Source organism: Xiphophorus hellerii, chromosome 3 (genome assembly GCF_003331165.1).
Source record: "Xiphophorus hellerii strain 12219 chromosome 3, Xiphophorus_hellerii-4.1, whole genome shotgun sequence".
In the NCBI taxonomy this organism is placed as follows: domain Eukaryota; kingdom Metazoa; phylum Chordata; class Actinopteri; order Cyprinodontiformes; family Poeciliidae; genus Xiphophorus; species Xiphophorus hellerii.
Window position 1 is genome coordinate 14,719,961 of NC_045674.1, and position 14,674 is coordinate 14,734,634.

At 37.6% G+C, this 14,674-nt stretch overlaps 1 protein-coding gene across 1 annotated transcript; it reads right to left on the minus strand.

Moving 5' to 3' along the window:
• Positions 1 to 69: 69 nt before the first annotated feature.
• Positions 70 to 11,582, minus strand: cyp11c1 (cytochrome P450, family 11, subfamily C, polypeptide 1). Its single transcript, XM_032556018.1, has 9 exons — positions 11,242 to 11,582; positions 10,464 to 10,619; positions 7,184 to 7,398; positions 4,637 to 4,840; positions 3,794 to 3,975; positions 3,529 to 3,695; positions 2,163 to 2,241; positions 1,869 to 2,084; positions 70 to 348 (listed from the first exon to the last, which is right to left on the minus strand). The coding sequence occupies exons 1-9, from the start codon at positions 11,532 to 11,534 to the stop codon at positions 238 to 240; spliced, it is 1,623 nt and encodes a 540-aa protein (XP_032411909.1). The 5' UTR covers positions 11,535 to 11,582; the 3' UTR covers positions 70 to 237.
• Positions 11,583 to 14,674: the final 3,092 nt, after the last annotated feature.

Here is a 14,674-nt window from a genome sequence, read left to right on the forward strand (position 1 = left end):
ACGGGGTGTGTCAGCTGTGAGTCTTAGCGCCATCTCATGGACAGAAATGACAACAGTTCAGTCACAGAACACAAGGGAGGAAAATCATCCTTTATTTGACTCCATTGTAGATGAATACAAAGCATGAGAAAGGATATGGAGCTCCCAGTTCAGCTACAACCAGGAGAGAGGAGTTAAACTGAGCTAAACTTGGTGAATAAAACGTGTTGGATGATAAAAGGTTTCCCTTCCTGTGTGTCAGAGCTTGGTGAACGTGATCCTCGGAGGAGTCTCTGGCTGCAGGATGAGGGTGAGGTTGGTTTTGATGTCCTCTGAGGACGGCACGCTGAGATGGAAGTTGAGCAGGATCTGAACAGAGAGAGGAGGATGAAGGCAGGACCAGGGGAGAGGAAAGACGAGAGGCAGAGCAGACTTTAGAGGGATTAAGCTTAGTGCTTCAGATTTTTTTCTTAATTCATTTCATTTTATACTGCTTCATTTTTTTCATTTACTTTAAATTTAAAATGATTTGAGCAGGTAAAACTTCTGCCACAAGAAAAACTGCACTGTGTTTAGTCTTGAATATCTCCAGCTAAAAATATTTCAATCACACATGTTGCTATAGGTGAAGCTTTAGTTTGACTATTCCTAATGCAGAGATGACTGAACAAACCCTAAAGACAAAAAACAACAACAACAAAGAACAGGTTTGTATTTCACTTTTTTTCTAAGCTATCTGTGAATAACCAAGGTTTAAAGGTGGACATTTTAATAAAATATAGCAGAGGACTTTAGGTAGGTGCCACAGGCAAATGTTTTTCAATAGGTAAAATTCACCTATTGAATTTGCAATTCAATAGGTGAGAGTCCAATTAAACTTTCTCCTGCCGCATATCAATCTGTTCCTAGTCAAAGTACTTAACTCCAAGTTCCCCACTGATTAGTGTATGCCACAAATTAAAGGTGAAATATTATGCTTCCTTGAACAGGTCAAGATAGTTCCATGAGTTATACAAAACATATTTATTTAATTTCTTTAACAAAATTATTCTTAGATAACGAGATTTCTGTCTGATCAGTTTTGTCTATTTTGAGCTCCTTTCACAATGAAAGGATGTTTTAGATGTTTTCAATGTTTTAGGGCCTCTTGTCACTTTAAATCCAAGTAACCAATCAGACATCTTTGAACAGCAGAAGTAGAGCACCCTGCACAAACAACAAGAAATCAGCAAGTAGTTTCTAAGTCAACAGCAAAACATGGTAACACTTTATTTGAAGGGGTGAGCATAAGACTGACATGACTGTCAGAAACATGACATATCAGTCATGAACAGGAAGGAATCTTTATCAATGTTTACAACTGTTGTCATGAAGTGTCATTCAGTAAATAGACACTATTGGTGCAAAGTTGCACTAAAAGTCCATTAAAAGTGTAAACTTTGCACTACTCGTCTTTTCCAGCAGCCATTGTGCAGCACATACAGCTATAAAACCAGCTGACTAAAGGTGCTGGAGCTTGGGTTGCTAGGTAACGGGGCTGGGTTCTGCTGCGGTAGCTAGGTAACTGCACAGAGTGACTTAGCAGTTGGGAGGTTTTTGAAACAGGTAATTTTCCAGACATCAAAAAACATTAAGTTGCTGCCAACAAAACAGCTGGGTGTTTTTTTACATGCTTGGGCTATTGAGAAATACCTGAGACTCAACTTTACATTCAGGATTTTTGCCAGCATATTCCTTGATTTTTCTGTGTCTCTGGTAGTTTTACTTAACATTACTCAGCATACAATGGTTAAGATAGTACTATCTTCTGTCTCCCCCGCCCCCTCTTTGCTTTTCACTCCCTCCCTCATCCTTGTTCTCTTCCTCCCGCCCTGTCTGCTGTGACTCACATGCATGAGCAAGAGTTGCATCTCGTTCTCAGCAATCCTCCTCCCGACGCACTGCCTCGCCCCAAACCCAAAGGCCAGAGAGCGAAACCCCTGTCCCTCTCCTCTCCGCCCGTCCTCCTTGCTGCTGCTGCCCCAGCGGCCCGGATCAAACCGCAGCGGATCCTCGAACACCTGGGAGCTCCTTCCCATCGGATATAGGCAGGCCTGGACCATCGTCTGCAGATGGGATATCAAACTCGTAACCATCATGCTTTAGGGCATGTTGGGTAAGCATGGAAAGTGGGCAACACTTACCCCTGCAGGTATGTGGTAGTTCTGGAGAACAATATCTCTGACAGGATATCTCTGCACTGTGATCCCCACCGGGTACAACCTGACACAAACCAATAAGCACTGATATTTCCAGCAATTTAAATCTTTTTTCCTGTCAATTAATTCCCAACACAACCTCAGGTGTCCCTTTAATGAAAGCACATACTCCAGGAAGCTGTTCCCAATCTCTGATTGCTTTTCCTGCTCTACTGGTCCAAAGGAACAAATTATCCATTACTGGAGGTTATTCCTGTTTCAAAGTCACAGCTGCTGCTGGTGTTTTTGTTTTAGATTTAAAGATAATTACTGAAAGTCGTTGCTTCGAATCAAAATATTTCAAATGAAATCATTTTAAAAAACGACATAGTTTAGTTGCTTAATGTATAAGACATAAAAATAGATTTTTTGGTTGTATTGTGTTGCAGATTAAGTTTACCACTTTATTAAAAACAAAATTAAACACTATATAATTTCTTTGTTTTAATGTTCACTATCCTAAAGTTTCTCCTCCAAATAGTCTTACAAAAAACACATCTGAGAGCAAAACCTGAATTAAATCCTTTCCTATTAAAGGTGGAAAGGTGATACCAAAAAAAAATTAGGAACCATAAATCTCTAACAAAACACATCAATAAGATTTACTTCATTATAAAAAAAAATCCCAAAGTTGAAACAGCTGCTTGACATGACAACTGAAAGGCAACTAAACAACTTTTATTCACCAAACTATCTGGTTTTATTCAAGTATTTTCTTGCTTTAAAATACTTTTCTTTGCATCAGGAGAGAAAAAAAACTAGATTGAAAAATAGAGTTGGATGTCAACAGACCAAACAACATGATGGGTGAATTTTAACTTAATGGTTTTAATGTGTAGCAAAAAAAAAAAAAGCAATATGATGGATATTAAACAAATTAACTAAAATAAATTTGAAATTTCTGATTTCATTTTGCTTCATGTGGCTTTTAAGATCGCTTAATATCCTTTTTGTTTCAGTAATTAATGTAAAATCAGATTCTTTATTAATCCACTTGATAGAGGACTCCACAGATGAATTTAGTATCCCTCCATATACATATACACCGTAAATCTTTGATAATTCAGATTTATTTGTTCTTTTTGTGCATAGTTTTGATGTGCTTTTCTTTCCACTGTCTTAACTCTGGTAACTGCTGAGTCATTTGCATGGTGAGACTTTTTGCCTGGTTTCAGAAATGGAAATTGTAAAACGATTCCATATCATTTTGCTCTATTGATCTGAAAATGATTATCCATTCATCCCAATGTCTGTTGTTGAAGTAGAATCCAACAAAAGCACCAGAGCAGATTTAAGTGTTGGATCAAAGTACCTGAGAACCTCTTTGATTGTGGCTTTCAGCAGCGGCGCCCCCTGCAGGGCTTTCTGAGGATCACCGCCGGCCTGTGAGTACGACGTCCTCACCTGCTGCCTGACCCTCTCCTGCACCTCGGGGTTGCGTCCCAGCTCAAACAGAGCGAACTGCAGAGGAACGGCCGTCTGCAGAGAGGATCAAATGAGACGTGACATGGACTCTGGCCATGAACGATTATCACGTGGACACCAAAACACACACACACACACACACGCCCACACACCGTGTCCACTCCTCCAGCCATCAGCTCAGTGATGTTGGCTTTGATGAGGTCTAAAGATAGCTGCCCTTTCTCCATGAGTTGCCCCAGAACGCCAGTGTACTGGCCCCCAGTTGCCCCAGTCGCAGAGCGGCGAGCCTGGGAGGATGAGAGCCGCTGATAAGCCCTCTGGATCCTGGCCTGAGCTTGAAGAAGCAGAATAACTGAGTTAGGGGAAAAGCTGCAGCTGACTAAAGATGTTATTCTAAACCACGCGTGTCTAAAGTGCAACCCGGGTGCCATTTGCGGCCCTCTGAGGGGTTCTGGGTGGCCCTTGGTTTCAATTTAACAATGGCTTAAATTTGGTTTCCCAGGCAGTTGATGCAGATACTCATTTCAAAACAATCTTAGGGTGAAATTATCACTGATGCCAGACATTTCAAAGAAGATATAGACAATTTAACATTTTACAATGAAAAATGCTTTTCTTTTGAATTTAATTAATTTTAATACTAACAGGGACTGCCATTTAATAAACTTGGCTAAATAAATCAAGAGTGAGCCACATCCTGTTTTTGTCGCTGAAAAATCTAGAAAAAGCAAATCAATCAGAAAAATTTAGAATATGGTTTATAGTTTTTTTTTCTTTTCAGGTCAACAATGTAGACACATCTTATGTTTTTAATCTAAAATTAGTTACAGATCAGCTGTCTACAAATATCTGACTTATTTGCCTATTTCACTAAAACACTGAGTTTAGAGACTTCTGTGGCCCTCATTGTGAATTCGAATTGACATTTTTGGCCCCCACGCCAAAACATTTGGACACCACTGCCCTAAGCTAATCAGAGCTATGCTGCTTCCCACCATGACTGAAGATGTGGTCCCAGGCTGTGGCGTGTTGGGTCCACAGGGGAGCGCCGATGCAGAGCAGCAGGCGAGGGGGCAGGTACAGGAGTGGAGGGGTAGTTGTCAGCATTCGCTCCACTGCCCAGATGAACTTCTGAGACTCCAGAGAAGGAGAGGAGGAGAAGAGGCCGATGCGTTCCCCGTAGATCACATGGCAGCTGGCTGCAGAGGCGAGGAAAGAAGAGAAGGTGGGAGGATTAGACGGGCCGTCAGTGCTTTTAATTCAGTGTTAAAACTTTCGGCAAATTATTTTCAGCTTGTGAACTTAAGATTCACTGCAACATGTAAAAGTCTTCAAATGTATTTATTGTAAGATAAATTCTAAAAAGTGTGGCAAGCATTTGTATTCAGTCTCTTTTACTCTGATACCCATAGATTAAATCCAGAGTGACATCCTATCTTCTGACGTCACATAATTTCTAAATTTAATTCAGTCGGGGAGAAATCTGTAGAGAAGTTAAAAGCAATACTAAAGCTTTGAACATCCCACAGATTAGTGTTCAATTCATCATCCAAATATAGAAAGAGTGAGACAGAAGAATGTGCTCTGGTTAGATAAGACAAAACATTAATGTGTGTAGGAAAACTAAACAGGAAATCACCTGAACACACGATTTCTACTCTGAAATACAGTGGTGGCAGCATCATGCTGTAGGGATGTTTTTTTTCAGGAAGCGTGTCAAAGTTGATGGAGGAAAATGCAAGTTAATCCGGGAAAAAAAATGACCAAAATCAGACAGATCAACGTAGATTAATCTGTTACAGTGGCCTAGTCAAAGTCCACAGCTAAATCCAGCAGATAATTATTGGCTAGACATGAAAACCACTGAATACCAGAGATGGGCGGATCAATTCAAAATATCAGTAATATCGCTACCAAGTCAGTATCAATACTGAATCAATACTAGCATGCTAAGATCAATACTTTCAGATTCCCTGTTGAATTTTTTTTTATTATTATTATTTATTTCTCAACAAAAAGTTTTTGTTTTGATTTCTTTCAAATGATCAATTTTTTGTACTTTATTTATTTAGGAAAAATGCACACAAATCATGTTAAAATGTTATTTAATTTTGTAGATTTCTATAAACTTGTCTTAGATTTGACCAAAATAATTCAAAGGAAAAAGTCAGATATTTGACAATATATCAAACCTAAATATACAACATCGTACCAATATTGGTATCGACAATACGGGCCTTGTATTTACTTGGTATTGGATCTATCGCACACCTCAACTGAATACAAATGCATGTCCCACTTTTCAGATTTCTATTTGTGTAAATGTGATGTTACCTTCTCCAGTCCACTTCCCAGTTATGCTTCACAAGAATCTCCAACAAACACCCTGAAGGTTGATGTTATGTGACAAAATGTGAAAAGGTTTTGCACAATGGTGATTATTTCGCCCTGAGTGTGTTAAATCCATCTGCATGTTTCTCTGCTGTTTCATTTGTAAATCCGTCTCTGCAAAGCGAAGCAGAGTTGTTGTCTTGGAGAAGCTGCGGCTCATTTCCTCACACATCCATCGACTGTCAGACGTGCTCGCGTTTCGTTATCCTCACATAAACCTCCTGGGCTGAGTTTCGCCGGAGCCGATTCCTCGTCTGGCTTTACACCTTCCTTGCACTGCGGTCCGTTTAGATCAGAGCCACATGACTAAGTTATCATCTTCACACTGAGTCACACAGGAGGGGATTCACACTTGCAAATGTGGCAGCGGAGCAGACAGACGCAAGGAAGACTGCAGCTTTGATCATTTCTGATGTTTAAGGAACATGTTCTCCTTGACCTCCTGCTTCATCAATACGATACGCCTCGGGTCAGACTGAAGTTTGGCTCAAGTACAGTCTGTAAATACTTTCCCTTTAAAGCATGGAGCTAATATGATTGGTTCAATGGAATTGTATTAAACATATCCAAAGAGTGATATTTTTGTAAGTTGTGTAATTCCTCTGACGTGAGAAGTTGCTGCAGCATCCGCGTCAGCATTTGTGACTGGAATTGCTGATTTTTGCATTACAAAAAGACAAAATCTTACTAAATATTTTTAGTTTCTCTAGCAAATATCTCAGTACACTTGAAATAAAATAAAACTCTCTAGTACGGAACTATTCAGCATAAAACATAGGAGTTTGTTTTAAGTAAATAATTCATGAATATGGATGAAAAAAGTAGCAGTGGAACAAGACATTTTCCCCATATTATAAGTTAAAATGTCTTATTCCACCAGCAGATTATTTCTCCTTTTTCATCAGTATTAAGGAATTATTTACTTAAAACAAACTCCTATATCTTGCTGAAAAGGTACTTTTAAGTTAGTTTTGTCTTATTTTAAGAGTGCTAACATATTTGCACAAGAAAGAGTAAGTTTCTTGTGCAAAGTTTTTGTGTCTTTTTTGCAGTGTGGGCTTTAATATACCGCCCTCCTTTACTTTTCAAACTATTATGACCTTTATTGGTGCTTCAGCTAATGAAAATGCGTGGTGACGACGCTCCCTGACCTTCCAGCGCGAAACGGAAAAGGTCAGGACTGGGATCGATGGTGAGGCTCCGCTTGCCCTCCTCTCCTCGCCCTTCCTTCTCCACCCTGGCCTGCAGCATGCCACAGAAGTCCTTCGACACCTCATCAAGGAGGGGGAGGAATCGTCTCACAGACGAGCTCAGCATCACCTCCTTGTTCAGCTGAAGGCGGTCGGACCTCCACTCCTCGCCATTCCTGGACAGAGAAGAGCGGCAGGGAAGCAGAGAAGTAAAGGACGTTTCCAGTGATACAAGAAAGTAAAATCTTACTTTTGTTTGTCTTCTGTAACCATAATAACCTCTTTTTTAAACCCAGATCAACAATAACTACACCATGTACAGTACAGACCAAAGGTTTGGACACACCTTTCTAATTCAATGGGTTTTCTTTATTTTCATGACTATTTATAAGGCAAGAAATCCCACTTATTAACCTGACAGGGCACACCTATGAAGTGAAAACCATTTCAGGTGACTACCTCTTGAAGCTTATCAAGAAAATGCAGAGTGTGTGCAAAGCAGTAATCACAGCAAAAGGTTGCTACTTTGAAGAAACTAGAATATAAGGGGTATTTTCAGTTGTTTTACACTTTTTTGTTTAGTGCATATTTCCACATGTGTTATTCATAGTTTTGATGCCTTCAGTGTGAATCTGCAATGTCAATAGTCATGAAAATAAAGGAAACTCATTGAATTAAAAGGTGTGTCCAAACTTTTGGTCTGTACTGTAGACTAGATACAATAAATCATATTAAGTTTTGTTCCACTTGATTTTGCTTGAGTGGAATTTGTAGATACAAAGTATTTGTACTTCTCAAACTTTTACTACATTTCGACAGATTCAGTGTGTTTTATTGGGATTTAATGTGATAGACCAGATGTTGATGATATGGACATAAAGTTTTATCATGGTATTTTTTGTGATAAAAAATTGTGCTATTGTGATAAAAGTAACTTTGAGAACTATTTATTACTTCTTTTTTAAATAACTGTACAGCTGTGACTGCAATCATAGAACCACAAACACAAATACTGTTCCTGAAACATAACCAGTTGTTACCATGCTACTTTATAACACCAGTTACGTAAAGAAGTGTGATTTGTATCACTAAACTGCTCACAATAATTGCATTTAATCATATTTCCATATTTATTGAAAATAAATTGGTATTTATTGAGAAAAAACAATAAATGTTTTTTCATTGGTTCTTATTGAACTGCTTGTTCAATACTAAAACTAACAATCCTGACAATACAGAGAGTTTTGTTGTTTTTTAACATAATTAATTGAAATTTATTGTGACAACAATAAAAATCTAAATTCTTATTATGACACAATAAATAATAAACGATACGATAAATTCTTACCCCAGTAATGGACCAACACAAAGTAGTAACTTTTGACAAATAATTGTCTGAAAAGTCTGACCAGCTTTTCTCTCTCTGCTAAAAAAAAATGCCTCCCATCAGCATGATGCTGCCACCACCTTGTTGTTGATGACATTTCAAACTATAAATATTACATCTTATGGCTACTTTCCCTCAGTGGTTTTCTTCTAACCACTCTTCAATACCAATACTGATACTTTTTATTAATTTTAGATGTATCATCAATCTTCTGGCCTTTAGGTGTTTTTGTGGTTTTTAATATGAATTATTTTGTTCAAACCTGGTGCAGAATTTAGATAAGTTTACAGGTATCTATGAAATGCATTAGTGATAATATATTGACATTATTTGTTTTCCAAAACAAAGTGCATAAAAATTGTCATGTGAGTAAAACAAAACAAAATGTTTTGAAACGTAGAGCTGACAAACTATAATACAAAAATTTAAAAAAAATTTAATAGGGAATCTGAAACTAAAGTATTGATCTTATCACACTAGTATTGATCTGATACTGATACTGATACTGACTTGATATTGATATTATCAATATTTTCGATCAGTCTGCTCACCTTTTAACCAGTTTAGATTGACCATTATGTGCTGGTGTGGCTGGATCTGTCTGCTGCGTTCTTTGTTAAGGCTAAATATAAAGATAGGAACACTTTTCATCTTTTTATTTAAAAAATGAAAAGGATGCATCATTTTCATCCACTTCACTATTCTCAACCATTGTTTGTTCATCTATTGTGGAAAATCCCAACAAAATACTTTGAAGCATGTTTTCGTAAAGTTAGAAGATGTGAAAATGTTAAAAGAGGCATGATAATAACCTGAATCTCACTAAATAAAGCATGTGAATAAAGATTGGCTGCCATTAGAAGGATTATGTGCATAATCATGGAAGTGGTTCAAATCACAACACTAATGTTTTTCTCCAGCATTTCCAGATGCAAGAAAAACAATAAACTTTGTAAACTGTGGCCTCTCTCTCAGATTGAAGAGAAGAAGTTGCCTGGTCAGGCGTTCGGAGATGAGATGATGCACCTGACCTTTACCAGGTTTTCCGCTTGAATTAATTACATAGTTTTCAGTCCTATAAGAAATTCATATTAGTCTGGCATTCAAGGGCTTTTGTGTTGAGAAAACACAATGAAAACAAAAAAAAAATATGGTTTTTTTAATCTTTTCATTAAGATATTCTCTCAGACTGTAAGAAAGAAAGAAGATTTTATATCCAGCTGGAGATCTAAATTACATATTTTCTGAGAAGTTTCTATCATAACATTTTAATGTATTGATGACATAACTTTTATTTTCAGCAATTGAAAACAAAGTAGATTTTTTTTTACTTTTTTTGCTGGCTTAACTGTGAGAACTGTTTTGTTGTTTTCATTGTTATAAATAAGAATCTCTTGTAAAGCCCTTGGATTCTAAGATGTCCATAAAATAAATAAAGTGTGGTAGTTTTATGTTGTGACTATCAAATATGTTGACTATAACTGTAAATACGAAACATCGCATGGTCTGAACTCAAGTACGAAATGCAAAGCTTTCAGGGATAAAAACATATTTGAAGTTGACACGTTTTATGTTTTGATTTTGCACTTCTTTTTTTCACTCAATTTTCACACATCCTGGCATTTCGAACATGTTACCATCCAAACGCTCTCTGAGTGGGAAGAAGGACCGGAAGGTAAAGCATACTGCGCATCAATTCATCCAACTTGGCTCACATTTTATGCAAACATAAACTGCCATGAGTTAAAATTTATCACCAGATTGCACTGCAATGAGTCTAAAAAGTCTCTGCAGACAGAAAGGAAGTGCGTATTTTCTCAACAGGAGTCATTAAAGCGCAGATGGGGTACTGACTTGAGGAAGACTCCCTTGTTGTGGTTGCGTATCTCTCGGTGTGTGGCCCACGGCTGCAGGGTCATGCGTCGAGGGTGCAGCCCCTCTGACTGAAACAGCTCGCTTATGTCAGACGGTAACAAGATGTTCACGCTGCTAAGAGTGCCCACCTTCTCCCTTTCAAAAGACAGAAGAGCTGGTGTAAGAACAAAGGCACAACGTTGTGGGCGGTTCTAGACCGGAGCCATCAGGGGGTCAGGGCCCCAGTAGAAGTGATGAATGATGAAATCTGCTGGCACAGAAACCGTAACCAATTGGTCATTTAGAGAAACTTAATTTGATGTTTTCACAGTTTTACAGTTTTAGGTGTTTGATGTTTAGAATATTCATTATCAGGGCTTTAAACCCAACTACTCTATAATTAATAACACACATCATAAAAAAGAAATCATTAAGATATGTGACAGATTTAATATACACATCAATAAAATAATTAACTATAGCTATAACTAACTTTTTCTCAGCTTTTTTCTCTGTCAAATTCTTTCATTGCTCTGTTCCACTTTTAGCTTCAGCCATTTTGAGACAATAATTTTCTTCTGCTAGATCAGGGGTCCTGCAACCTGCAGCTCCAGAACTACAACTGGCTCTTTGGTTCACTTCATATGTTCAGCGATGTTTTGTTTTGTTTTGTTCAATCTTTTGGAGATTGAACTGGCCGCTTGTTGGTCCCCCTGGTGAATTTGGTCTAGAACCGCCACTGAACCACATACAGCACAAACAAAACATCTCTCTGTACCTGTAAATGGGTCCGAGGACATTGAAGGTCCGCTCCATGTGCTTGTGAAGCTGCTGGAAACGATTTTCTCTCCAGAACTTCAGCAGGTTGATCCAACCATTCCTCCCAGTATGAGGGATCTCCTCAAAGCCTCTCACCCGTCCATCCACGCCGCCTCTTCTGACCGCTTTCAGAGCTCCTTTGCCTCCTTCCAGGTTAGCATGCACCACAGTCCCTGCTGCAGTCATACAAAAACCCTTTTGAGGTAGAACGCCTAAAAACCTGGATCCAGATGTTCCCTGTACTCTCCTCATGGTCCAACCACGATGTGTCGGTCACTCTCATCTAAAGTTGTCAGGAGTGGTTACATTCCTGCTCTACTTCCAGCCTCACAAGGCCTTGGATGTGTATTTTTATTGCTCTAACGAACCGATAGGAGGTGGTGATTTATTAATATGAGCATCAGAGTTCAAGAGAAAGACAACAGAGCCAGAATGTTCACACAAAACAGAGAAACACCAGCTGGACAACAAAAATGTCTTCAATAAAATTTTCCACGACAGTAAATTCTTGTTACAAGGTTATTTTATTCGCTTTCTGTTTGGTATAAAAACCTTCAACAAGCCTAGTCGCTTACTAAAATTAGCTTAACAGCAAAAAAAAAAGAAAGAAAAAAGACATGAGCTTAAACTTTGGCTCATAAACAGTACACACATACAGAGCCCTGATAAAGTATTCAGCCACATATAAACTTTTTTCCCTTTTCTGTCACATTTACATGTTTCAGATCAAACTAATTGTAATATCAAAGATAACCAGAGTAAATCCAAAAATCTTTTAATGACTGATGACTACAAGACCTAAAGAAAATAAAAAATTATCAGGCCCCAATCTAAAGAAATTCTCAACCTGGAAAGGGTTAAAAAGTTATCTGCAAATAAAGAAAACATGGAACAGCGCTAAACCTTCCCAGGAGTGACAAGCTGACCAAAATTACTCCAAGAAACCATCAACAAATGACCAAGAACACAATCTAAAGCACTGCAGAGCTTACTGACTGATTTCATGTTATTATTCCTCATTTACCAATAAAATGGCATCCAAAAATTACCTCATATTTTCCAAAAACATCTTGAAGATCCTCAAGATCTACAGAAAAAGTGAACTGAGAAAAAAAAACAAGCGTAGAAGTTTCCAAAAGACGTGCGTCGCTTTAAATCTGGTAAAACTAACAAAGCAGGAGAAAATGCTTGAAGGAGAATATCCAGCCACCAGCTCATGACCTTTGACCAGGACCATGACCCAAAGCACACCAGTAGGTTCACCTCTGAATGTCTCAACAAATACAGTTTTGGCTTGGCAGATAAAGAGTCTGTGTGACCAGAAATTGTGACAGAATAAAACAATTCTCCAAAGAAAAGTGGGTCAAAATGTCTCCATCGTGATGGAAAAGACTCAAGAGTGGTTGTTTCACAAATGGTCAGGTCAGTTTGGACTTTAAAATTGTGCTTTATAAATACTCTGGTTTTCTTTTTCCTAATATTTAAATTTTTTCTGATGATTTCAAACATTTAAGCTTGACAAAATGGCAAAAAAAAAAAATCTGACAGGTGTAAGTAAGTTTTACAGCACTTTACATATTTACAGTAAGTCAATGAAAAAAAAATGATGAAACAACATAAAGTTGAAAAAAACATTTTACATTTTATACAATTGTATCCCTGAGGTTCCTTACTTGTGTATAGATCACCAGTTGGATCTATAATGTTTACTGAGCAGCATCATTAGCCAGGCTGCTGCCTACCTTTCCTACTGAGTAATTAGACTAATAAAACAATAACAACATATTGTTTATAATAATAAAATAACATATGTTATCAAATAGCTGCTTGTTTCTGTTTATGTGCTAGCTAGCACTAGTAGTAGAGCGCAGCTAACCCTTACAGGAAGCTAGAAAAGTTGCAGTGGTTAAAACATCCCAAAGCCACAGGTCAAGATAATCGAGATGAACTTGTTATTCATGATGCATCAAACAAGATTCCACTATATTGAGTACAAAACATTATGTGGTGGTCATGTGAAATATACATTGTATAAAATATATAAGCAATATATACAGATTTTGAATCAGCATTATTTGTTTCGTACTGTAGCAGAGTTTAAAGTTTAAAGAACAGAAAGGAAAGATTTATCCATGCGCACCATTCATAACGCTCCAACTAGGAGAATATTCAAGGCCACAAAGTTTCCATCCATTTTAAAAGCAGCAGCTAAAAGGATTCATGCAAAATCCAGCGACAATGAAAAGACTTTTAAAAGGGTCTTTTAGCTCTGACATGTTAATGTTTACTGAGCATTCACTCAGTAAACATGTTAATGTCAGAGCTAAAAGACCCTTAGCGATTCAGGTAAAACTGTCCCATCTTCCAAATAGTACATACATTAGAAATTGAAGCCTGATACTGTAACTTTTCTGTTGTAGTGTTTTATTTCTATTTATTATTATTAATAATAAAAAATATTAGTAATTATTATCAATATTATAATATATAAAATAATAATTATCATTATATATGTTATGTTAAATTATTGTGGATAGATAGATAGAAGCAATCCCTAAAGTAAATGTTTCCATTATTTCCATTTATTTGCAGTTTTGGTATTAAAGTTATTCTGCTACTGAATATTCTTTTATTGAATTGTGTTTAATACGTATATTTTCTAACCAACACAGTCGCATTCGGTCATTTTGTCAGCAGCTGAGATTAAATTACGCCTCTAATTTCATAAAAAAAATCATAATTTACACCATCACACACTCCACCTCTTTCTGTTAATCTACACAGCACTGATTACATGACCCTACAAGAGTCTCCGTGACTTGGCGTTGACGTCCTGCTGGGTTTCCCTCCCGTAAACACCGCCCTGCTGATGCCGAGGCCTTGGAAGGCGCTAAGCAGGTTGAAGCTGTCGTCCTTGGTTCTGGTTTCAGGATGAATCATCTTCGACAGCTCCGGGGGGAGCGATACTTTGCCGCCAACAGACCTCAGGTGGTTTGTGTCCTCAGGGCTCTGAATCGTGTTGGCAAAACAAAACAGGAAAAAGGGCTGAAGGCCACAAAAAGGTGACAGAAACAAGAACTGAACTCTCAGTGTAATTTATGTAAATGCAGATAAATCATTTAATAATATGTATTTACAGTCTTAAATTGAGTCTGAGAGCGCATATTTTTTAAAACATTTAACTGAAGTGATCAAAGGTGGCTAAAAGCTTAATTAAGTACTAAATAGATGAAGATTCTCTTGGTTCCTCTAACACCAGTTCCTAAAACAGCAATCAGTAGCTAAGAAAGCAGTTGATTCTGTGACGGTAATCAGTCGATGGAGTCTTCAGGCTGAATCTCAGTTTCCACTCTTCCGTTCAAAGTCTATGTCATAAATATTAACACCAACAT